At 34.0% G+C, this 25,241-nt stretch overlaps 5 protein-coding genes across 7 annotated transcripts; 4 read left to right on the forward strand and 1 right to left on the reverse strand.

Moving 5' to 3' along the window:
- Positions 1-749: 749 nt before the first annotated feature.
- Positions 750-3,441, forward strand: LOC110682530 (AAA-ATPase At3g50940-like). The gene is made up of 2 exons (XM_021858873.1): positions 750-2,063; positions 2,846-3,441. The coding sequence occupies exons 1-2, from the start codon at positions 1,035-1,037 to the stop codon at positions 3,260-3,262; spliced, it is 1,446 nt and encodes a 481-aa protein (XP_021714565.1). The 5' UTR covers positions 750-1,034; the 3' UTR covers positions 3,263-3,441.
- Positions 3,442-5,710: 2,269 nt separating this feature from the next.
- LOC110682531 (AAA-ATPase At3g50940-like) lies at positions 5,711-8,096 on the forward strand. The gene is made up of 3 exons (XM_021858874.1): positions 5,711-5,793; positions 6,259-7,322; positions 7,479-8,096. The coding sequence occupies exons 2-3, from the start codon at positions 6,279-6,281 to the stop codon at positions 7,941-7,943; spliced, it is 1,509 nt and encodes a 502-aa protein (XP_021714566.1). The 5' UTR covers positions 5,711-5,793; positions 6,259-6,278; the 3' UTR covers positions 7,944-8,096.
- A 497-nt stretch (positions 8,097-8,593) lies between these two features.
- Positions 8,594-10,566, forward strand: LOC110682606 (AAA-ATPase At2g18193-like). Its single transcript, XM_021858960.1, has 2 exons — positions 8,594-9,676; positions 10,144-10,566. The coding sequence occupies exons 1-2, from the start codon at positions 8,675-8,677 to the stop codon at positions 10,564-10,566; spliced, it is 1,425 nt and encodes a 474-aa protein (XP_021714652.1). The 5' UTR covers positions 8,594-8,674.
- A 1,579-nt stretch (positions 10,567-12,145) lies between these two features.
- On the forward strand, positions 12,146-17,469 carry LOC110682532 (phosphatidylinositol/phosphatidylcholine transfer protein SFH12-like). 3 transcript variants are annotated; one of them, XM_021858876.1, is made up of 13 exons: positions 12,146-12,489; positions 12,685-12,798; positions 13,403-13,652; positions 14,034-14,133; positions 14,227-14,493; positions 14,630-14,707; positions 14,840-14,991; positions 15,101-15,200; positions 15,296-15,388; positions 15,523-15,585; positions 15,773-15,881; positions 16,567-16,955; positions 17,052-17,469. In XM_021858876.1, exons 2-13 carry the CDS (start codon positions 12,771-12,773, stop codon positions 17,136-17,138), a joined length of 1,716 nt encoding a protein of 571 aa, XP_021714568.1. In that variant the 5' UTR covers positions 12,146-12,489; positions 12,685-12,770; the 3' UTR covers positions 17,139-17,469. The 3 variants fall into 3 exon arrangements, with proteins under 3 accessions (XP_021714568.1, XP_021714569.1, XP_021714567.1); XM_021858877.1 differs by having other exon boundaries at positions 16,570-16,955; positions 17,052-17,190; XM_021858875.1 differs by having other exon boundaries at positions 12,146-12,343; positions 17,052-17,190.
- Positions 17,470-17,911: 442 nt separating this feature from the next.
- LOC110682533 (bifunctional nuclease 2-like) lies at positions 17,912-23,846 on the reverse strand. The gene is made up of 10 exons (XM_021858878.1): positions 23,147-23,846; positions 21,470-21,640; positions 21,301-21,350; positions 21,132-21,188; positions 20,946-21,011; positions 20,774-20,848; positions 20,254-20,372; positions 19,612-19,703; positions 18,435-18,508; positions 17,912-18,286 (listed from the first exon to the last, which is right to left on the reverse strand). Exons 1-9 carry the CDS (start codon positions 23,457-23,459, stop codon positions 18,453-18,455), a joined length of 999 nt encoding a protein of 332 aa, XP_021714570.1. The 5' UTR covers positions 23,460-23,846; the 3' UTR covers positions 17,912-18,286; positions 18,435-18,452.
- Positions 23,847-25,241: the final 1,395 nt, after the last annotated feature.

Consider the following 25,241-nt stretch of genomic DNA (forward strand, 5'->3'; position numbering starts at 1 on the left):
ATTGTGAATGGGAAAACCTTTTAAAAGTCAGGGTCGTCAACTATTCAGAAGCAGTACATTTTGCACTCTACTACAACACTTTAATTTTGTTGCAAATTACTTTTCATTTCAACAATGTATCTTGGAGGCCACTTAACGTCTTAAGTCTTAACCTATGATTATTGTGCCATTGTTAATTGTTAATTCTTTATACTATACATCTTCAACCCACGCCATCCCTCCTTTTCAAAAGTTAACCACTCATTTCTCCCCCTAAACTCCACCCTTTTTCAACAAATAATACAAAATTCTACACTTGTTATGCAACTTCTCGGAAGCCTACAAAAGTACTAAAAACAAACAAAATTAATGGGTGAAATTAATGGATCACAATTTTCTTCCATTTTCAATTTTTTCCTTTAATTTTCCATCCCAATTATCCATGCTAATTTATTAATTAAGTTGTAGAGTTGGTAGTATACTTTCCCTCCCTTTATTTATCATTGTCCACCGAGTTTGCTCTAGGGCTTATTTAGCGTAAAGGATATTACTTCCGTTTTTTTTTTTTTTTTTTTGGAACATAAATTAAGGTTTTATACAGAGTACTTTTATCATTTCACTATATAACCTTATAATTTACACTAAGCTATCTCATATTGTAGGAATTTGATTTTCAATTTTCTTCCTACTGTTCAATGAATTTAGTCATGGTATTTACGTTTTCTTTATTTATTTTGTAAAAAAAAACTATGCTACCTCAATTTTAGGTAGTGTACTTTAACATTTAAAATAAGTTGAAAATTTGCACCAACTTTTAAGGCAGGCATGAAACTCTAAATTCAATTAATTAATTAAACTCTAAAATCACACTAATCAATTTTTTTTTTTTTTTAAAAAAAGTTCCTAAAACCATGCTATAAAATGATTCACCACATATAGTATACTATACAACTATATATACATACCCTTGACATAGCATACATCATCGATCTCATTTATTCACAATCCCAAATAAAAAAACACACCCAAAAACAACACCAACAAATAAACACATAATGTATTTCTCCCAAGCCCAAATGCCAACAGCAACCTCCTTATTCTCAGCCTACGCCTCACTCTCTGCCTTAGCAATGCTCTTACGCTCCATCCTCCATGACTTCATTCCGAACCCGATCCGAAACTACATTTTCTCCCTTCTCCAACGCCTCTTCAACCACCGCTCCAACACCCTCACCCTTGTCATCGAAGAGGTTAACTCCACGGGCATTGGCCGCAACCAAGTCTACGACTCCGCCGAGGTCTACCTCTCCACTAAAGTCATCACTCCCTCGACGGAACGCCTCAAGATAAGCAAGTCTCCCAAGGACAAGTCCCTCACCATCCGCTTAGAAAAAGGCGAAGAAATCGACGACTTATTCGACAACATCCCCCTTCGATGGCGATTCCTTTGTATGGAACCCGAAAAGCAACGTAGCTCTTCAAGCGGAAACGACGATGATCTACTCTCATCACCCGCCCCCGTCACCCGGTACTTTGAGCTCACCTTCGACAAGAAGTTCAAAGACAAAGTTATAAACTCGTACATGCCTTACATGTTGGCAAAGTCGAAATCCGTTATCGATAAAGAAAGGACCTTAAAGTTGTGTACCCTAGGGAGTAGGTTCAGTTGTGGTAACGTCTATTGGGATACTATAAACCTAGAGCATCCCTCAACATTCGAGACGTTGGCCATGGATACGGAGGCGAAAACCGCGATAATGGAGGACTTAGATCGATTTGTGAAGCGAAGGGAGTTTTATAGGAGAGTTGGAAGGGCTTGGAAAAGAGGGTACTTACTTCATGGACCTCCCGGAACAGGGAAGTCTAGTTTAATTGCTGCGATGGCTAATTACTTAAGGTTCGATATTTATGATTTGCAACTTGGAAATTTAATTAAGGACTCTGATTTAAGGAGATTGTTACTTGCTACGGCTAATCGTTCTGTATTGGTAATTGAAGATATCGACTGTACTATCGATATTCAAAATCGACGTAAGAATTTGAATGAGAATGGACAATTCCCTAATAAGCCTCCAGAAGTTCAGGTTAGTTCTTTAGTCCTTTCATTTTTATTACGTGTTAGATTTATTTTTAGACCCGTTGAAAATATAATGAACGTGATTCTGTTATTGTTTGTTGTATACATTTAACGTAGCAATATTTATGTTAAGAATTCAATTTCCAAGTAATTTTTGGTACAAAGTATGTAACAAACTTATTTTTTAATCAGAAATTATGTGAACTAGGGAGAAAATTAAATTAATTTTATTTAAACTTTCTATTATTTTGGTGGTAGTCAAAAAGATTTGCACTAAAGTTTAATTTGCTTGATGCTGACGATCTATCCATCATTTTGTAGCTAGTCGGCCGTTAATGTTATTGGATAATGATATTAAAAAGGTTTACATGTGTCAAACCGACTTTTATTTTCCAATTAATATTAGAAATAAAAACACTTGGTTGATGGCAAACAAAAAAGGTGATGAGTAGGATAGCAAAAATATTGTTTTGTTAGTTTATGGACAAATAATTGAGCAACATTATAGTTTGGGTGTGAGCAAGGTGTACTATGTCTTTATTTCAAGGTCATTTGAATGCCCGAGCAGTCGAGCGTACGTTGTAGCATGACCCAGCCCACTTTATTCACTTTAATGAACAAATTGTGTATGCTTGTCCTAACTCCTAAGTGGCCAATTGTCGAGCTACCGTGATTTTTTCTAAATATTGTCTATTTATATTCTCGACTTTTTTAAGTGTATCAATTTGACTGGTGATACAAGTTACATATCCTTATCTAATACGAGTATTTATTGTTTTGTGTGTGCAGTTGACACTATCGGGGTTACTAAATTTCATAGATGGCTTATGGTCAAGTTGCGGGGATGAAAGAATCATAGTCTTTACAACAAACCACATGGAAAAGCTTGATCCTGCCTTACTAAGACCAGGGCGAATGGACATGCACATTCACATGTCTTATTTAACGTTTCAAAGTTTTAAGATACTAGTCTCCAACTACCTTGAATTCGAAGGGCAACACCCGCTCTTTGATGAGATAAAAGGGTTGTTTGAGATCGTCGAAGTGACTCCTGCTCAAGTGGCGGAAGAGTTGATGAGATCTGAAGACGTTGATGAGGCTCTTGAGGGAGTTCTTAAGCTCCTTAAGACGAAGAAGGAGATGATAGATAACAAAGATGAGATAGTAGTCCTGCCTGAAGGACTAGATGATGGTGTTATAGATTAAATTTGTCCATTTAGAAAATTCGAACTAAATATCACCTGATAAGCATGCTAAGCTTAGTATTTTGGGATTTGCTATGCTGTTTTGAGGAACTAACATGATTGTTGTACTATAGAACTCCATTGACACTGTATTATTACTTATGATGATATATATAATACCAAATAAATTGTTCAACGTTACCATTTCTTATTATGTTAAACTATTTTGGTATATGCTATAAGTAAATTACACTTAAATAATGCGACTACATATGACATTTTCAATTCTTTATTAATTACTTGTATTTGTCAATAGCATGAATATGAAATATTATCCTCGAATATATTTTAGTGGAACGGAGAAAGTATCTCAACTGTTTTAGTACATATTGGACCAACCAAACTTAACATTGAGGCAAATTAGTAAATTACATAACAAGCTAGGGTGCTACACCTGTTGTTATCATGGCAATAGGACACATGAGTAGTCCAATTCAATTAGTGGGCCTTATTTCCAGAAAAGCCCATTAAAACATGTACGGAAAACATGGTTAAACAAATAACAAGTTGTTTGAATCCTGTTAAATTTATTGTCTAATTCCTAAATATTGGTTGCCAAGTTCAATTAACATAGAATGAAAACATGAAACGTGAGTACAAATATGACATACAGTAGTCAATAGCGGCGGCCCTAGATTGGAGACACTACATAGTGGCTAGTGCTTCCGTATGACACTTAAACTTCGATGGCCTTTCCTTTCCCCTTCTTTTACTGTTTTACATCCAACTTTTATGCATGTTACAAATTCACACTTGCTACTGTTTTTTTTTATATGCTTTTTTTAGGTGTTTTTTTATGCTCATTCTTGGCCCGGGCCCACAACATTTGTTAAACTCAAGATGTGCATATTTATGAATTTGTTAAATTGCAAGCAAACTCAAAGTGGATCGTGAGTTCCTATGAAATGGACACATGACAAGTTATTTGATTGATTTAACTAATACTTTATATTTATGTTTAATCATTACAAAGAATATTTGAAATGTGAAAAGTGACCTATAATATGTTTTGTTTACCTTATTTTACATATTCAATCTGAATTAAACTTATTTTTAAAATAATTTAAGTTCAACAAAATCAATTTTAGTTCAGTAAAAATAAGGTTTAGTGATCCCTAAAAAAAAGGTTTAGTGAAACAGGGCCTTACAAATGCTTTAAGTATCAACCATAATTATGAAGTTATATTATAGGATGCTTATCAGAGAAGTAATTTGAGAGTGATGGATAGCTTAGATGTTTAGGGTTCCCCTCCCTATTCTAGAAGATCCTATAATACATTCTCATCACCCGTCGTTGTTGCTATATAAACAACAAAAAAAAACAAGAGAAGTAATTTAACTTCATAAGAAGTTAAGTTAGTACTCATGTGGTCATGTGAACCAAATAAGCACTAAATCTGGTAAAATTCCACCACATATGATTTAATAAAGACTTTTTGAAGTTGCTCTTGATTTGAGATTTTCAAGATTGAATCTATAGTAATAGCATTTGTTGAAGACTAAAAATCATATTTATAAGTTTGTCTACTCTTTATTCGATATCATCAAAATTATTATATATAAATATTTTTTCTACATTCTATATATCCAAACAAAGATGAAGTATCACATGAACGTTTGTCATAAGATATGTTTAATAAATCTAGTAATTTTTTTTTTTTATCATGTTTTAATTATGCAAAAGTTCCTCGAGTGGAAATCAACAAATTCTCTAAAAAAAAAAAAAAATTGCCATTTGGACAAAATTGTACGAGTAAAATTTTTGTAGCCTTTCCCATAGAGGAAACTCTTGTTCCTTTTCCATCATCAACCATAAAAAAGTTGAAAGTAAAAAGCAAACCCAAACAAAAAAGCTTATCAATTAAAACTCATGAGGTGGCCGTTGCCTGCCACGTTGATAGACTTTCTCATCCTTTTATTTTATTAATGTTTTGACAATGGCCACATTGTTCTTAACACTTAACACTTACACATTGTTATATCTGTTTCATATTAAGTGCAATATTTACTAAAGAAATATACAACATATTATATACAATAATTTTATGTTTTTTATTAAAAAAATTATTATTTTTATCTATCTCTTTATTATCACACACATTTATATATTTCTCTTTTTATTTAATACTAACAAACAAATCTTACTTAAGAGTTTGTAATATGAATTGATATAGTACTCGTATATAATTATAGTATATTTTTATTTATTCATAAATGATCTAATTTTAAGCATTTGTCCTGTTCATTTTAGAATCTTTGTGTCTGACAAGAAAGTCCATTTCCACTACCTAATTAATCAAATCTAAAACATGAAGTACGTGCCAACTTTCTATTTGTTGGGTTTAAGTTCAAAAGCAAACGTCCAAAAAAGACCCCAAAATAAAATAAAGGTGCCATGCCAACTTCTGGCCTTTAAATATCTCTCATTTTCAAATTAGCAATGCATCAACTTACGCTGCTCAACTCAAGGCAATACCCAATTCTTCTAAAGAGGCAAGTTTTCTACGCTTTTCAAATTTGAATGTTATTATTTTTCTTTTGGGAGGGTTTGATTACTGTTAATTAGTACTCCAATAATTATATTTTATCTGTTCACTATTACAATTATTTTCTCTAAATGTACACTATAGTTCTGTTTTTGAGTCATTATTTCACTTTGCTACAATCTTTTAAATTAAAGAAAGATCTTTATTTTGATTACATCGTCTAAGGTGGGGGTGTATCCGTGTATGACTATGTACGTGTACATTGAACCATAGACCCTACCTCGACGTGATTTAAATCAACCCGACAAGTATCCTTGAACAAGATCCATTTCTTGACGGGATTTATATTGGGTGGTTGTTTAGGTATATCCTCAAATTAGATCAAGCCGCTATTTTTCCCCTGAAAAAAGATTTGCTTTTTTTCTTAACCAATCCAATCAAAACCTGACTACTGTCATCAAGACTTTAACAGGAGGAATTTCAGTTGGTACAATGCCAATGTTTTCTGCATCATCCTTATTCTCTGCCTACGCCTCATTGACAGCCTTAGTCACATTAATTCAGCAATTCTACCATCAGATTGTCCCGAAACAGGTACGCAACTACATTAGTCTTAAACTCGAGGAATGGTTCACTAAAGCTAGCTCCGCCACTACACTATTCACTCTAGTCATCGAGCAATTTGAAGACGGCGACTATGACTCGTTCAATCAAGTGTATAGTGCTTGTGAGGCTTATTTAGCTAGCAAGCTGAGGTCTACTTCGACACGTCTCAAGGTTAGTAGGCCTAGTAAGAAGGATCATGTATCGTTTAAGTTAGCACAAGGTGAGAAGTTTTCTGAGGTTTTCGAGGGAATTCAGCTAGATTGGAGTTTTATATGTAACAATGCTAATAATTACAGTAGTCATTCTGATGTTGAGGATAGTAGGTCGAGTAAATCACGTCTAGGAAACAACTTGTACTTTGAGCTTTGCTTTGATCCTGATAATAAGGATAAAGTTTTCGATTCCTATTTACCTTATATACTTAAATTTTATGATGATATGGTGGAGAAAAAAAAGGATTTGAAATTATACACACTTGATTGTGGGGGGGGAAAATCTGGTAGTTGGAGATCAGTAAAGTTCAAACACCCCTTTACATTTGATGCTCTTGCTATGGAACCGGAAGTGAAAAAGGCGGTAGTTGATGATTTGGAAAGGTTCTTAGGAAGAAGGGAGTTTTACAAAAAAGTTGGGAGGGCTTGGAAGAGAGGGTACTTGCTGTATGGTCCTCCTGGAACAGGAAAGTCTAGTTTGATAGCTGCTATGGCCAATCACCTCAAATTCGACGTCTATGATCTGCAGCTTTCGTCTGTGCTTAATGATTCAGTGTTGAGAAGATTGTTGCTTTCTACGTCGAATAAGTCCATACTTGTTATTGAGGATATTGACTGCAGCTTGGGTCTGGCAGATCGCCAAGTCCATCTTGTTAATGAAGGCAAGGACAAGTACGGATATGATGTTGATATGGACTCACACTCACAGCAATCACAGGTCAGTGAATATGTAAATTGCCATTTTTTTTGCTGTCAATTTTAATTTGTTTTTATTTTTTATAATAAGATTATGTGTAACTTTGTAAGTGTTCAAATGTATAAATCAACTGCTTAAGATTAATATTTGTATTGGACCACTGGTTTGTGAATGCAGATATCATTGTCAGGTTTGCTGAATTTCATTGATGGTCTATGGTCTAGTTGTGGGGATGAACGAATATTTGTCTTCACGACGAACCATAAGGAGAAGCTTGACCCTGCATTATTAAGGCCAGGACGGATGGATATGCACATTAACATGTCCTACTTGACCATGCCTGCTTTCAGGATCCTCGCGCTTAATTACATCAATATATCAGGGGAGCATTATCTTTTTAAGGAGATTGAAGAACTCATTGAAGCTACAAAAGTGAGCCCTGCTCAAGTTGCAGAGGAGCTCATAAGGAGTGATGATCCTGATATCGCCCTTTCTAGTCTTATCAAAATGCTGAAAGAAGAAAAAATGGAGCAAAGTCCGAAAGAAGTGAACTTTCCAAAGTTAATGAATGGAAAGGTTGGAAATGGTCTAGGAAGTTATAACAATGGTGTACATGAATTTTCAGATTATTCTAGTGATTAGGCTTAGAATAATATGTATTACTCTTATCTGACAAGAAATACGTTAGAAATTAGAACAACTTTTCCCTTGCTCATTTGTGCCAGCTTCTTGTGAACTTTTAATGTTTGTTTGTTCTTCCACGAAATAAGAGCATACTTTTTTGTTCTCTTTTTACTTTTGATTTGGTATTGTTCTGTTTCATAGTTGGCAGCACAATCAAACATCATCAATTGTGATGCTGAATCATCCTCGAAACCATGTCGTTCTGCTGTCACACTTTGATTAGTAACAAAATCATATCAGACTGGTATTTTTAGCATTGACATCCTAATATACTTGCTTTACTTCAATTTGTGTGTGAATTGTACAAGTAAACAATTAAACTTGTCATTCCTATGAATACTGTGATAAATGAGAAAATTTCAAAAAAAAAAAAATTGCAAAACTTTGGCCAAAAATGTGAGTGTTTTTTGGACAAAGTATTGCAATTTTTATGAAACAGAGGAAGTGTGTCTGACTTAAAAAAGCAATGCCATTAAATATCTTTCAGATAAGGAAAGAAATCACATTATCTGATTCTTTTGCAAATCCTCTAGTAAATATGATATCTGCAATATCACAAGTGATTTATTTCCAAGTTTTCTGATTTACATGTCCAAAGAAAAAGATTATAAAATCAAAGAATTACATGAATTAAAATACCTCTGAAAATATTATCAAATTAATCAGTCTCTAACAAACAAATTGAAGCTATGATGAACTCTCTGACAGGCATACCTTCAGTAGCATCAATATTCTCAGCCTATGCAACCTTATCAACTTTCATCACTCTATTCCATCAAGCATACATTCAATTCATACCCGAACGAGTTAGAGACTACATTGCTGAAAAACTCGAGCAATGGTTCAACAACTCAAGGGCATCTCCTTCCTCATTCACCTTAGTAATCGAGCAATCAGATGACACCCCATACCGCGATAATAACCAAGTCTTTGAGGCCTGTGAGAGGTATTTGTGCAACAAGCTTATCAGCAAATTCGCTAGCCGCCTCAAGGTAAGTCGTCCAAATGCTGATGTAAGTCTTAAATTCAAGTTAGCACAAGGAGAGCAATTCACAGATACCTTTGAAGGTAAGGAGCTTGTGTGGCACTACATAATCTCCTCAAAAGAGAACACCAACCAACAGGAAGAAAAACCACATTTCGAATTAGTCATTGAAGATAAGTATAAAGAGGTCTTGAATTCCTACTTGCATTACATACTTAAATTAAATGATGAGATGCAGGAGAATGCAAAAGAGTTGAATTTACATACACTTACAATCTACTCCGATTGGCACTCAGTTGAGTTCAAGCACCCCTTCACATTCGATTCTTTGGCTATGGATCCCGAGGTTAAGAAGTACATAACCGATGATTTGGATCATTTTGTAAAGAGGAAGGATTTCTACAAAAAAGTAGGGAAGGCTTGGAAAAGAGGGTACTTGCTTTATGGTCCTCCCGGCACAGGAAAATCAAGCTTGATCGCGGCTATGGCTAACTTCCTCAAGTTTGATATCTATGATTTACAGCTTGGTCAAGTGGAGAATGACGCGATTTTGAGGAACCTTATGCTAAGAACAAGCAATAAGTCTATGCTTGTTGTTGAGGATATTGATTGCACTCTTGGGTTGCCAAGCTGCAGAGAGAATTTGGACGGCTCATCCGACAATAATGAGGACTATGTACGTGTTAATGAGCATCAGACATCTAAGGTATGTTCTGTATTACAATTTCCTTAGCTTATTACCAATTTACTTAATCATATCATATGAACATTTTAGAGATAAAAGGAGTCATTGTTCTGCATACAAATAAGTTTTGTATCAATAAATTGAAAAAGTAATTTTTAATCTTATATCAAATTGCATATGACAATACAATTTATACAAAAACATATTAACTCTGCATGGATCAGAAGTACCAATTTTTTTTGTAAAAAAAAAAAAATTAATTTTTTTATCAGCAAAATCCAATTGAAGAGAACAGAGAAAAATGTAATTCACATTGGTACATGTAATGAATACAGCATGAAATATATATGGACTTACAGAGTATGTTATATGTACATTTAATGAATATAAGGGTAGGCACTAAAAAAAACTAATGCACAAAAACATAAGTTATATGTACTTTGTTATATATGTTTATTGTCTGATAATTTTGCTGTAATTTAATGTAGATATCACTATCAGGGCTGCTGAATTTTGTTGATGGATTATGGTCAAGTTGTGGAGACGAGAGGATTATAATTTTCACCACCAACCACAAGGCGAAGCTAGACCCTGCCTTGCTACGACCAGGGCGGATGGATGTACACATACATATGTCCTACTTGACTATGCCTGGTTTTATAATACTTGCATCCAATTACCTGGAAATCGCGCTTAATGATGAGCACCCTCTCTTTGGAGAGATTGAGACATTGTTCCAAACTGTGAATGTTACTGCAGCTGAAATCTCAGAGGAATTACTGAGAGCTGATGATGCTGAGACTGCTCTTAGAGGAGTTGTGCAGCTGCTCAAGAAGAAGCATTTTGAAAGAAAAGAGAGCAAAGGAGAATGTAAGGAACTTGAAGTCATATATAATCTGATGGACACCTAGTAGGAACTAGGAAGGATTTGCATTCAACTTCAATTAATAAAAAAAAAAAAAAAAAATCATTTTCTTCATGTTTAATTAGGCAGTGAATTGCTAAATTACTTTAATGTTGATTTTGGATTCTTATATTTCAAAGAAATTGAAATACTAGGCATATGACTTGAATTGGTTTTTTTTTTTTTTTGTGTAGGAAGGCTAACAAACAAACTGGTTGAACACTTAAACCCACTAAAAATTGCAATTGAGTTAAAATAAGTTTTATGTATCCCCTACTTTAGGAACTACTAAAACCAATGTCAGCTGGATACACAACCAGATTTTTCGGACCATCATTTGTAGAAGCAGCACATACAAATGCTTTGGGCTAGCTATTAAACGAGCCCATTTGGGCCTCTATAATCAATTATAGTAACAAATAAAAAGAGGCCCACAAATTGATAAGTACTTCATATATCTTTGTATCTATATTATACTCCCTCTGTTTTAAAATATTTTGCTCAATTTCTACTTTTTGCATTATTTATTTGTTCAACTTTGTCTAATATTTGTGATTTATACATAAAAAAAAAATATACTCTTATGAGTATTTGTTAGAATCATCTCAATGAATAGATTAACATTGGCATACGTGCCTAGGAGAAATGGAGCAAGTATTTAAAAAAACTAGTTGACCAAATACTACCTCCTTAATGTATACATGAGATAATAATACCTTGCTTGATAAACCAAACCTTGCTTGATTAAGTAAACTCTCTCACCACCATTGCACCACCTCCGGCAGCCTCTCTACAACCTCTGGCAGCTCCTTTATTGTGAAACCCATTCCGCTCTTAATCCCACCACGAAACCTACCCTTCCCATTCCCCCACCACGCTCTTAATAACTTGATTGCTTGTCAAGGGGAATGTGTGCATGGCATCAGTCATTGTAGAAGTTTAATTGAGAAGCTGGATGGAAGTAAAGCACAACTATCGAGAGGCAAATCAAGATGCGGATTGGCTAGCTAATCAAGAAATTAATCTATGCCACATTATATATGCAAATAAGAAGATAAAATATGTTACATGGTACGGGACCTAATCTATATGAAGGAAACCTTTGCCTTAACCATTGGGCATGTTCGGCAAAATGTAGCTGTGAAGGTAGTTGTAGTTGTGGAGATAGCTGTGAGCTGTGGAGATAGCTGTTAGCTGTGAAAAAAGATAATTTAGGTATGATTGTTCGGTAAAGTAATGGTTGACTAGCTGTTACATTTAAGAATCAATATTTTATTTTTAAAACTATACATTAAATTTTCAAAAGCTACTTCAAAAGCTAATAATCCTACCTTTTAATAAAAGCTACCTCCACCACTAAAAGCTACTTGAACCATTACTTTGCCAAACACTCACATTTTTTGTTGAGTAGTAATTTAGTTTGGTCAAACCACTAAAAGCTACTAAAAAAGTAGTGCCGGACACGCCCTTAATCTCTCATTCACTCTGCCATATTAAAAGAACCGTTAGTTTGCCACTAAAGTTTGGCTTTTGCGCGGTAACATTATTATTTTATTAATATAAGTTTATAATTATAATTAAAATAATATTAAATTGGTTGTTGTTCTCCAAAAAAAAATGCACAATTATCTCTCTCAAACTCTGTTAATACCTGTAACAATGGAGAGGACTACCAACGATTTCGTCAAACTCTTTTCTTCACCATTTTCGGACATATTTATTCTCCTTTTTTCTTTTTCCCCCAATTTTTTGCAAAATTCATTTTTTTTTTTGAAAGAGGTGAGGTAATTTAATCACTTTCTCTCTCCTCTTTCTCTATTATTGAACGCCCAAATCTCCATGTTCTTCAAATTATTCCTCCTATAATTTTTTTAACAAAAATAAATGAGTTAGATTCTCAGAAGCCGTTCAATTTTTGTACATTTAGCTAGTAATAATTCATCCCCTCTTTAATTTTTATTTTCGGATTTTTTTTTTCTTCTTGTTCTGGGTTATTTATTTTAATTACAGGCGTAATTAATTAATTATTTAATTTATATGTTAGGAGTTATATGATATGCTTTAATAATGAAGAGCATAATAATTAATAATGTGAACTAATTATATAAATTTGTCTATATTACAGGAAATTATCTATCTATAATTTTGTAGCACCGCTGGATAATCCTCCTCTTCTACTCTTCCTCCTGGATCATTCGTCTTCTTAGCACCATGGCTGATATTTCATTTGTTGACCGAGGTAATTTCTTTTTTTCTTTTTTTTTTTTTTAATTTGGTAAAAAATTATCACAATTAGGGTTTGTTCTTTAATCTTGATTAGCATATGCTTAATTCCATGTTTATCTTCAACTTCAATTGCCTTGTTTGGATAATAGTTGATTAAATTAGTAAATTTTTTACTATATGATTGTGTTAATGATATGAAAATTAAGGTTGATGTTAAATATTGTTTTGTACAGTAATTTTGTAGCTGGTTGAAACTTTCAATGTTTCAGAATATTAACAGTTCATAATTTTTAATTGCTGGTAATCAAATATACGTTGGTTGAAGATGTGCATTGAAAAGTGTTTAAAAAAAAAAAGTCTAACACGACAAATATTAAGAAACGGAAGGACTAATTTTTGTGGGATTGATTATATAAGAGTAACTTTTTAGTATGATGTAATTGCAAGCTCATTAGCTCTATGATGCTTTGGTAATAAATTAATATCCATTGTTGACTTGAAGATGAAGAAGAAGATGGTTTATTGAATTGGTGGAGTTAAAATTAAGTGATGCAACCCAAATTTAAAGTTGGAATGATTGTTTAGCTAATACATGGATGTATGTTTATGATATGAAGTGGTTGAGATGGACAACTTAGATGATGATAAGAAGAATGCCGTGGGATCTTTCAAGAAGAAGGCGATGAATGCTTCTAGCAAGTTTAAGAGCTCATTTTCGAGGAGGAGGAGGAGCAGTAAGGTCATGTCTGTCGACTTTATAGATATTCATGATTTTGAGGAGGCCCAGGCTGTTGAAAATTTTCGCCAAACTCTTATACCAGAAGATTTGTTGCCTTCTAAATTTGATGACTATCATGTCATGCTCAGGTATATTTTTTTTTTCAATATATTTATATATATATTTTTTTTGAGAATTTAATTTATCATTCAAAATATTGCTTGTTGAAGTTTGTATATTCACCTTCTATACAACTGAGATGGAAACAACTGTCACCATGAAACTTGTTGCTTCTTCATTACTTAAAGCAAGCACTGCATCCTTAATTAGCTGTGACTTGACCGGTATTCCTTCATTCAGCAATATAAAATATGAACTTTACCACATCATTTTTTGGAGTTAATATTGTGTTTAAGAACAGAATGTCGTCTCTTCCTGCATAGCGGGGTATGTTGATTTGAATTTGGATATAATAACAACTTTTGAGTTCAGTGGAAGACCTTATGAGCGCAATGTTAAATTGTCAACAGATTTCTAAGGGCCAGAAAATTTGATATGGAGAAGACAAAACAAATGTGGACTGATATGCTGCAGTGGAGGAAGGAATTTGGTGCTGACACTATTATGAAGGTGCATGTCTATAAATTTAAGTGGTGTCATATTTAGTCTACTGATGCCATTGTGAACACATACTAAATTTGACTTCTTGTTCTTGTGTTCAAGGAATTTGATTTCCATGAAATCAATGAAGTTTTGGAGTACTATCCTCAAGGACATCATGGAGTAGATAAAGATGGAAGACCTGTTTACATAGAGCTTATCGGCAAAATAGATGCTATCAAGTTGATGCAAGCCACAACCATAGACAGGTATATCAACTATCATGTAATGGAGTTTGAGAGAACCTTTGCAGTTAAGTTTCCATCTTGTTCAATCGCTGCCAAGAAGCATATAGATCAAAGTACAACCATATTGGATGTTTCTGGAGTGGTATGTAGTTGATTTCTTGCAATGGAAATAAATTTCTATTTTTGTTTTGCTCAAGATTTTAACTTATGGATTATGTTGCCTTTGTTCAATCATGAAGAAAATAAATAATTATATCAGCTCTGTAATATTTTCATAGGGATTTAAACAATTCAACAAATCTGCCAGGGACCTGATCGGCCGCCTTCAGAAAATTGACGGTGACAATTATCCTGAGGTGCAGAATAAAGCCATTAACTATCATGCCTCTCAGGAAACTTCCTTGCAAGTTTCCTCTGGCATTTATCATGGGCCATTTTCTCAGTTGTTGGAATTATGATGGTTGTAAAAACTTTTCATTCTTTTGCAGACCCTAAACCGTATGTTCATCATAAATGCTGGTTCTGGATTTAGACTTTTGTGGAATACTGTCAAGAGTTTTCTTGACCCGAAGACCACAGCAAAGATTACAGTTCTTGGTAACAAATACCAGAGCAAGTTACTTGAAGTGATAGATGCTAGGCAAGTCTTTAATTTTAGTTTTCTAGATTTTCCTTCTCATAATCTTCTGTCTTTTCTAACACGGTTCTTGGATTGATTTGTATGTTGCTTTCACTCGGCTTTCCATCAGTGAGCTGCCCGAATTTTTGGGAGGCACCTGTTCTTGCGTGGACAAAGGGGGTTGTTTGCGTTCGGACAGGGGACCTTGGAAGGACCCAGAAATATTGATGGTCTTTTTCTTTCTCCTATCATGTTTATTGGTGCTGATGCTTGTCCTACTACAACTTAAAGAAACAGCACTAAGTATAATCCTTTTGATCTGCAGAAAGTACAAAATGGTGGAGCAAAGTGTAAGCAACATGGAAATCACCACCATTGTGAGGAGAAGACAATACCTGAGGATGAGGCATCCAAGAAGGTCTGTTTTAGTTATCTATTCACTTCTGAATTGTGTACCCAGTGTTATTGTTAGAGTTCTATTGTGGAATTCCCTATTTTTTCCACCACTGGCAGTGAGGAATGGCCTACTGATATGTGGCTGTTGTGTTACAGGTGCAGAATGAGGAGGCACCGAAAACCAATGTTGAGCATCAACTTCCTTCCATTAGTGAAGAAGTATGTATAACCTGCTCCTTCAGAAAACCAAACAACATAAGTTCTTGAAAAAACGTACTCTTTGCATCATAGATAATGTATCTAGCCCTCTTTTGAGAAGCACAAAGTCACCGCAAAAAAGTTTTAGTACTGGTGTTAGAATAATTTGCACATTACTTATCCATCTTGTTCGTTTTGGACCTGGCAGGAAAATAACAAGGTAGTGAGCCCTAACAGCTTAGTTCCTGTAGTTGTTAAGCCTGTAGATGATTCTTGGCACAATATTGTGAACAGAAACAACTATGCCCTCGTTAAAGGTACATGATGATCCATTTCCTAGGCCCAGATTTATGTATATTCTTTCTGAGCACTTAACTAAAGATTTCTTAGAGACATGTAAATAGTCTAAAACTAAAGTGCAAAACAGTAAGTTGATGAATGTTTCTCTAAGAGAAGAGATAACAGGTAAACTAGAGATAGCAAGTATTATAGTAGGAACCTGAGGGAAGGCATTTTTTATTTTATTTTTACTTTTAAACCAGTAGAAAATGCATTCTGTTTTAATGATTATATTAGCCTTATATGCAAAAAAGTTTAAGTCTTCCCCAGTAATTTCCCTGTAACTGCAAACAAGCTGTTACATAAATTCCTCACTTATAAAGGCAACTGGTTGAATTGATTGCCCTGTATTCCATGGTTAATAGAAGTATAATGAAGTTTAGCAAAGCTATTTAGTTGTAACCCGACCAGTAGAAGATGCACTCTTGATTCTGAATGCAGTAATATGAGTATTCACGATGACATTAACAGAGATGAATCCTTTCAGTCATTTTAACTCAAGTTGCACCTAGAATAATGTTTGTGCATTTTAATTAGAATATAGAAGGGTTGTTAATAGCATGTCTTTGGAATCGTAACAAAGAATTTCATATCTGAGGTTGCTCGTGTTTTATTGTTTATTGTTATGAAAGAAAGTGTCTAAATGTTTTTCTCATCCGACAGCAGCTGATTGCTACAGCATAAACAGTAGTTTCAAACCACCAGAAGGAATTAGTAATCAGATAGTAGCTGGTTTGATGGCCTTTATTATGGGTATAGTCACAATGGTGAGATTGTCTCGTTCCATGCCCAAGAAAATGACTGATGCCAATCTCTATGCTGCCCCCATGTACTGTTTTGACTCAATGGCTAAAGCTCAGGGCCATGAGTTAGCTGCCCCAGGGATCTCCAATGCTGAATTCATGACTGTCATGAAACGCATGGCAGCCATGGAAGAGAAACTTATGGCAATGGCTGTAAAACCCGATGCTATCACTGAGAAAGAGGAAATGCTTCAGGTTGCTTCCAATCGGGTTGATGCCCTCGAGCAGGAGCTTTCAGCAACTAAAAAGGTATTGGTTCTTTTAAAGCATAACCACGAATTAGAAGCACCTATCTTACCTCATCAATACTTAACTCACGTTTTTTCTTTTCCACATACATCTTAGGCCTTGGAAGATGCTTTGTCAAAGCAAGAGGAGCTCTTAGCATTCATGGATAAGAAAAAGAAGAAGAAGAAGATCTTTACCTGGTGAAAAAAGACAGAAAAAAAAGAGGAAAGAATGATGCTAGAAGGTTGGTGTTTTTGATCCAAACACACGAATTTCTTAGGGAATGTTAATAGTATAGGCGAAACAATCTTGATCATTTTTTCTTGTCTCCCATCTCTGAAAAGCATCAATCTTGGTGTAACCCTCAGGAAATATGTTGTAAAAAGTTTGTCCCATGTTATAGGAGCCTTGAAATTTTCTGTTTAATTCTCCTGGTAATTTTGCTATATAGTGAGAGATTTTAACAAAGCATATCCTTCTTTTCCTACATTCTAAGTAATGTTTTATTTTTGTTAAGCCATTTATATATTTTGCGAAAATAGATTGTGAATCTGGACATCTGGTTATTAAAAAAGGGGCAGTTTTCTGGAAGAACTTAAAAGTGATGGTATGAAAAACCTAGTCTATCCTTTATGACATTAATATTAGGAAATGTAGCAGTTTTTTCTGGCATACACTACAATATGTATTACCTATATGGTAATTCCCAGTCATCTTCTTAAGAACTATAAAAAATCAGAGCAAATTTCAAACATTGTACAAGGGGAAAGAGGTTAGGTTAAACTTATGTAGTGATTGTTGATAGCTAGCAGCTGCTGCTGCTACTTTCAATTATGTATATGACATACAAAACCCTCTTTTTTTCAAAATAAGAAAATTAATGTTGAACCCAACACAAAATATACACCAAACCTGTTTTTTTAATTTTTGTCATCAAACCTCTATTTATCAAAAAGGAAGTGGTTACATCAGTTTCGTAAGATGAAAAATTGAGTTGCTTTGTACAAAGAAACTGTTCCAAAGAAACAACTACATCATTTGAAGATCAAAGGCTGTAAAAAAATGCTTCATAGCTGTACAATCTACATGTAAATTCAAGTGAACTTGAACCTTTTTAACCAAAAGGGGAATATACAGGTATTCTCACCAATGTCAACAAAACTATCATCAACACGCTGCCTTACATAATTATCTGGATGTCTATACATGTGTCTACTTATTTCTGCGTGCTTGTATTTAGTAATGTACATATTCACATAATTAAATGACAGATTAACTGAACAGACTACCCATAGAACTTGCATATGAATAAGGCATGTCAGGCCAACAGTTGGTTCCAGATACAAAGATACCTGCAAATAATTGCATATATAAGTCCCAGATCAAAATTTGTGAAGATGGAAATGAGAAGTTGGGAGCCACAGATAGCCAACGTATGTTCTCCCTACTTTGTATTAAACAAATGGAAAAGGAGGAGAGGAGAAGTGAGGGAAGACTGACATTGCAATACGAAACATGTCATGTCCACTTTTTTTGTTTGGACCTGAACTGCTTGAGTAAATCCTTCCACTGAGCTGCACAGACAGTAAATTGAACCATGAATGGAAGGGCAAATAAGTTGCGATCATAGAAAAGAAAAGCTAGGCAGGAGCATATAAAGAACTATGGTAACCAACCAAGCTTCCCATTAAATACGGGAAGGTAGGTAGGAAGTACTGCGTAATTATTAAGGAACATGTTAAGTTTGTTGATTCCACTGCTACGTAAATTTCTTTTCAAAGACATCAAGTACAACTGTCGACCATAACTAAAAGCTTAAAAAAGGTACAAATTAGACACAATATTGTGTTAGCTCCATGCTAAGCTTCAAGAACTGAAGCAAGTAATCTTTTAACCTCCTTTTTGAGATAAAAGATGAAATAAATATATATGGAAATGCCAAAAGATCTATTGCCAGAGTCAGGAGAATACAGATCCAGGAATAATTAGGACTTAGAGTTTAGATCCAGCCATGTCACTCGTATAACCTATTAGCTGCTTCAACCCTTCAAAAACATACTGGGCTTACTTTGTAAATGGCTTCAAATAATTTAATTATTGGCTTTTAGTTTTTTGATGTGGTCAATCAAATGGTAGTTTAATCATTTGGGAGAAAAGCTGGGGTTCAAGCCAAAACAGCTAATAGCCAAATAAGACAATTTTACATTTATGCCAAAGATCTTTAAAACAGAGCTAATACTAACTTACTAATAGCCTTTTAGGTGACTATAAACATCTCAGACAAACAGCTAACACTATAAATAATCCGAAGTAAGGCCTTTATACAACCTCACAATGAGGAATAAGCCAAATGGCTTGCAGCATGTTTCCAGTGATGGACTTATATGGTAGTGGCATGGGAAAAAAAAATGGTTTTCAGTTTTTCACAGGTTCTGCTACAACTTTCTTCCCCAAAGTGTTTCACTAAAAACATATACTGAAGTTACCGTATAATCTAATGCCTGTAATTAATCAAACTCTTAGTGTCTGTTGCAAATTTTTAACAACAAAAGAGCATGTTGTCATGATAACAAGCCATACCCCTGAAGGATAGGACATAGTTCTATTTTCGGAAAAACTCCAAAGAGACAGGGAAGGGCAATAAAATCACAATTATCAGAAAAAACATTCAGCTTACCTGCATCATGATAACGCTCCTCAATAGCAGCAATCAACATATTGCGTAGAAGGACAAATTCTTCACTTTCGGGACAGGGCTGCCCATCTGGTCTGCATCATATTATTGTTGCTATCAAAAAATAGATAATTATGGCAAACTCAAAAATCTAACACCATCAATTTACTTGTAAACGAAAATAAGATTCTGAAAAAAAAAAGCAAAAACAAAAGGGCCCAAACCAGTAACATGTACATTAAGTCTACAAAAGTCCCTTAATCTTATGAAGAAACAAGGAAGCAAATATTGTTCCTTTGAAATCTTTGTTTTTCAATCTAGCCAGATTAGGGACATCTACAAGAAACATGGAACCCCCCCCCCCCCTTATAACCCAAAATTTCAACTTGGGAACAAATCTTAGTTGACACTCGATATTTTTCATATAAAGATTGGAGCAAACAAACTCCTTCACACTAAAATGTATTGTTATCTTTGTCTGCATGTCCCCACACTCCCACTTAAAAAAATAAAATTAAAAAATATATATATAAAGTATTTTTAAAATAAAATAAAATAAAAAAATACAACCTGTAGAATAAATAACAGCTTTAAGGAGCCAATCACAGATTTTTGACTTAAGTGATGCAAAAACTTTCCATTTACCTATCCATTTCCAATAGCAAAGAACCATCAGGATGAGGAGGTATCAATGTTGGATTTGTAGGCTCAACAATTTTCAAACCATCTTTGAGTGCTAAAGACTTGTTAACTTGTATAGGGGCCTGAAAAAAGAGATCTTTAATTTAGATATCAAACATTGGAAAAGGCACAAAAAACAGTTAACTAAATCACACAGCATCCATTCATACAAGTCTCATGACTTAGAGAGTCCAGAAAACAGGGTGCCAGGAAAATATGCTGTAAAAGCTACAACAATTACTAAGACTTGTACCAATTGCCAAGTCAGTTACAAAGAAGAAAATTTTAAATTGTACCTTCTTCCTTGGAAATAAACATAGATAAATTGTCAAGCATAAGCACCACCACTGCCACATACAGGTTCAAGTTCCAGATAATATCTTTGTACTAATTGACTATACATAGTAATCCAGCAAGAATTTAAAACAGAGCCAATTCTTCACTAAACCTAGACTATTAGAGTTTAGAATACTGTAAATAATACCTTGCACCTTACAGCAATGTTGATGGCATCAGAAGGTCGGAGATCAAAACTAAGAGACTCTGTTTCAGAATCCATCTATGGGACAAAAACAAATTAATTAGTCTCAAAAATAGAAGAAAAAATTAAATTCATAAAACAAAAAATAAAATAAAAACAAGCTCAATAAATTTACTTTCATGACACAAAGTTCTGCAAAATAAGCTTCTTGCACCCTCTTGGTAAGTCGAACATATTTCACCTTCAATAGACAATTGGATGAAATTCATCAATAATGATTGTGCACAAGGCATCAATCAAAAGAAATACATAACACTTGGAAGCCTCAAAAGTAAGAAAAGAATTTTGGAGAAAAAATTACCATGTATCCCATTGTTTCTATCATTTCCTTCACTATTTGGTACATAGTTGGCCTAGCCTAGCAATTTAAGGTACATTAGTTAATACGCTAAATTAAAAGTGCATATTAAAAGACAGAGGCCAAAAGGAAAAGGGCAATAAAACTCATTAAACAAGAAGGAACAATGTACCATCTCAACATTGTGAAGCGCAGCCATCAACAAAGCACTAGGCATCTCCACTGAATTAAGAGTGTAACAGATTCAAAGTCACAAATTATCCAAAGGTGCAATAGTATAATTTATTTAAAAGAGCTTCCTTAGTTTTTATTGACAAACAATTTTGTTTTGATAAACTTACAAACAATAATTGGGAGTAAAATATTGCTTCCATCGTCCAGCTTCAGCACAATAGCAGGGTGTGAAATGTAGTCAGGTGGATACCCCCCTTTGGGATGATTATATACACATCTTAAGTATCTTCCATCCCTCATTTTGATCATAAAACCATCTGATCCATTCTTCACTTCAACTGAACAGAAAAACCGCATATCAATGATAAACGTGACAAACCTAAGCCAGGGTCAACCGACTGTTATGAATGGGATTATTTAAGGGCATAGTACAAGCTTATAAGAAAGAAGACAAAAGGGTAGGATTTTTCAAAAGACTATAGGCAGCTTAAACTAGCAAAGACCAAAATGAGGCTGGGTATGATAGGCAATCTTACTACAGACATTCCAGTCCAAACACTAAATAAGTTAGAATTCAAAAGAGAACGGATGTGCTACAAATAAGCATTATAGTCTTCTAGAGAAATGGTAGTGGCACTCTACATTGAACAGTTTAGAAAGGGATATATGATTGCTACTTACAGCTTGGCAAAAGGAAGCCAATTACTCACTTAGGGCAATATATGCATCATTGTATCGAAGAAATTCGTGATGACGCCCATGGGTTCACTCTCTCACAAAATCCCCTTCTCCATCAGCATATAACTAATCAACATAAAGGTATATAAACATTTAGAGCTTTGAGGTTTATTTAAACGTGTGCCTAAAACTTGGTTGCTAAAGGAATTTTTGGAGTCAAGGGAAGATGGATCAATAGAAACTATCATAGTATCATTACTGGTTTAGCTGGAGTAATTGAGTAAACAAAAGAGTCTCTGCTATTGTTCACTTGTTTGGTGATTAAGTATTTGAGGCTTCAAGCAATAGACCAGCTTGACTTCTGGCCATGATGTATGTGGTTTTTAAGAGCACTACTTCTCTATAATAAAGATTTTGGTCAGCATTCACTTGATTAGTGGATTAGAGGCCCTTATACTTGATGTTTGCTTCGAGCATATCGAACATTACATTCCTTTCATCACTCCTCATGTCATCTACAACACAAATTTGCTTATGTTAACATAAACCGTACTTGATACGATTCAATACTTCAAGAATTCCTCCCGAAATGAGTATACAAGCACATGCTCACATGCACAAGTATGCACTCCCCATGTGCATTATACGTTTATAACTAATCCTATTTACTCGTTCTAAAATTTTAGCTAGTCTTTTTTATATTGGAACACGTGAATGTTGGTTTTCAATCACCATAACCGGAGCAAGCACGAAACCATCAACACACGCCAAAGCCTAATTCGAATGAGTACTTCAACAGGAGAAACTAACAGCAATCCAACCAAGCAAGGAAAACGAATAAGCAATTGTCTTCACATAAAATATGTGTGTTAATACATTAAACGACTGTGATACAAGCCAAATCTGAAAATTAAAAGGAAATCACAATTTCAATTTCATCAGTTGAATTTACAGAAATTAACGACATCACAATTCACAAATAAACCAGATCATATCAATAATGAGAATATTGCAGGACATTTCATATCATCGCAATTTTTTTATCGTAATTTGAAGCTAACCGTCAAACTTTCAACTAAAAAGTCAAGCAGAAATCAAAATTCACAAGGAAACAACAACAACATATAAGATTCAGAATAAGAATAGTAAGTGAAAAATAGCAATACCAGCTTCGAGGACAGTAGAATTGACGTAATCAGCATCATCGGCTTCAAAATTACCAGTAATGCTATCACCATCATTCGGCGAGCTAAAACGACACCGAATTTTGGAAGAAGTTCGAATACGAGGACAATTACGAACCCTAACAGAAGCAGCGGTAGAATTAGTGCAGCAATTAGTCTTCAAAACCGCCGAAAAATGAGAATTGATGAACATGACATTAGCACAGAGTTGTTTGGCCATGAAAGTAGTGAAATATGCAGGATTTCTCTCTCCTCCTGTGATTCTGGAAACGATTGGAGGTTGAAGAGCCGCCATTTTTGCAGCGGTTGAGGAAAGAGAGAGAGAGATTGAGGGAGTGATCGGTGCGGTGGAGAGGACTTGAGAAGGATAGATGAGAAGAGGAGAGAGAAAATGAAAGAGAAAGAGAAAGAGAAAGAGAGAGGAGTGAAGAAGAAAGAGAGAGAAAGAGAAGACTTGTAAGAGAGGGAAATGGAAGACGGAAATGTTGTGATGAAGACGACACTTTCAGAAGAAGTAACTTGTATTTGTATTTGAGGGGAGAAAAACCGGGAGAAATTAACAGAAGAGATTGGAATGCCTTGGAAACAAAGATTTGCGATATGTATCAAAATTCAGTACTACCGACTCCCGAGTGGTTTTTTTTTTTACCATTGGAATGGCTACGGGCCGTGGCAGCCTAGTCGGTGCTGCCCGTGCCGTTGACTCGGTGAGGCAAAGAGATTCTTGAATTACGTAGAGACGTAGAGTATATTAAAGCTACCTAAAGTTCACTTCATTTCGATTTATTTCAATTCAACTGATTTATTTTAAAAAGAAGCCTTAATTAATTATTCAAAAAGTTATTGATTTATTTACGAAAATGTCATGTGATAAACAATATGTGTATCTAGGACATGAACTTGTAACTTGTAGTTACCCTTATTTCAAATCATGGAGTAAATTTATTATTTTTGATAAGATTGAACATTAATCTTAACTTATACACAACTTTTTAAAGGGAAAAATTGTGTTGATGAGATATCGATCATAAGCTTTATTTTAATGTGTGAAGTTTAGAAAAGAATTTTTTTTTTTTATATATATATAATTTTTGCAAATTGATTTAAATAAATAAAAGGTATAATATGATATGACTTGGTGTACTTTGATTTGGTCACTTATGAAATAATATGAACTAAACATATCCTAAGTGGCAACATGTAAGAAAATTAAGGTTAAGCATAATTTATACTCTTTCCATTTTTTTAAAATGTATCATTAGGGATGTTGCAGTATCTATATATTACTTTTGACTCAATTTTCTACTAATGTATAGTAAATAAACGTTACTCAATGTGTTGTTGGATTAGTCATAAAATCTTATTTTATAATTTTTTAAATAAATTTTATAATATTTAATTAAAGATATTGATTTTCAAAGTTATAATTCGACAAATGTGCAAACCCAAATGATGATTTTAAAAAATAGTGGCACTCCGTAGGTTACTATTAATATTAAGGAGTAATTATTTATTTTTAAAAAAACTACTGAAAATAATATATAGCTATCTATCAAAATTTTCAAACTTTAAAAACTTGATACTGGTATTTTATACGTTTGGTATAAGAGTTTGACATACCTAACTATTGAATTAGTAAAATCAAATTTAAATTATGGTAAAATTTAAAGAAAAATTGGTAGCTTGTGTGACAAACACTAGGCTTTTATAAAACACTTTTCAAAAACTAAAAACTAATTTTGAAAAAGTCATAATCAATAAATCTAGGGACCACAAATTCAAGCAAGTTAATATAACTTCAAAGCTTCAAATGGATAAATTGGGATGAATTAAACAATTCCTCAAAAGAACATGCATGCCATTTAGTGATGTAACACTATTATTGTTACTTCTAACTTTATACAAGTACTTTTAATTAAACACCACTTCGTGTTACAAAATAACAAGTATGGAATACATGAAAATGTTCTCACCTACCAAACCATCATTATCAATATAGAAAAAATCACAAATTACTAGAAATTATTGTTTTTAGCTACTAGCCAGTTAGGTCAAACAATATAAATTAATAATTCGT

This window comes from Chenopodium quinoa, unplaced genomic scaffold (assembly GCF_001683475.1).
Source record: "Chenopodium quinoa cultivar QQ74 unplaced genomic scaffold, ASM168347v1, whole genome shotgun sequence".
Classification (NCBI taxonomy): domain Eukaryota; kingdom Viridiplantae; phylum Streptophyta; class Magnoliopsida; order Caryophyllales; family Amaranthaceae; genus Chenopodium; species Chenopodium quinoa.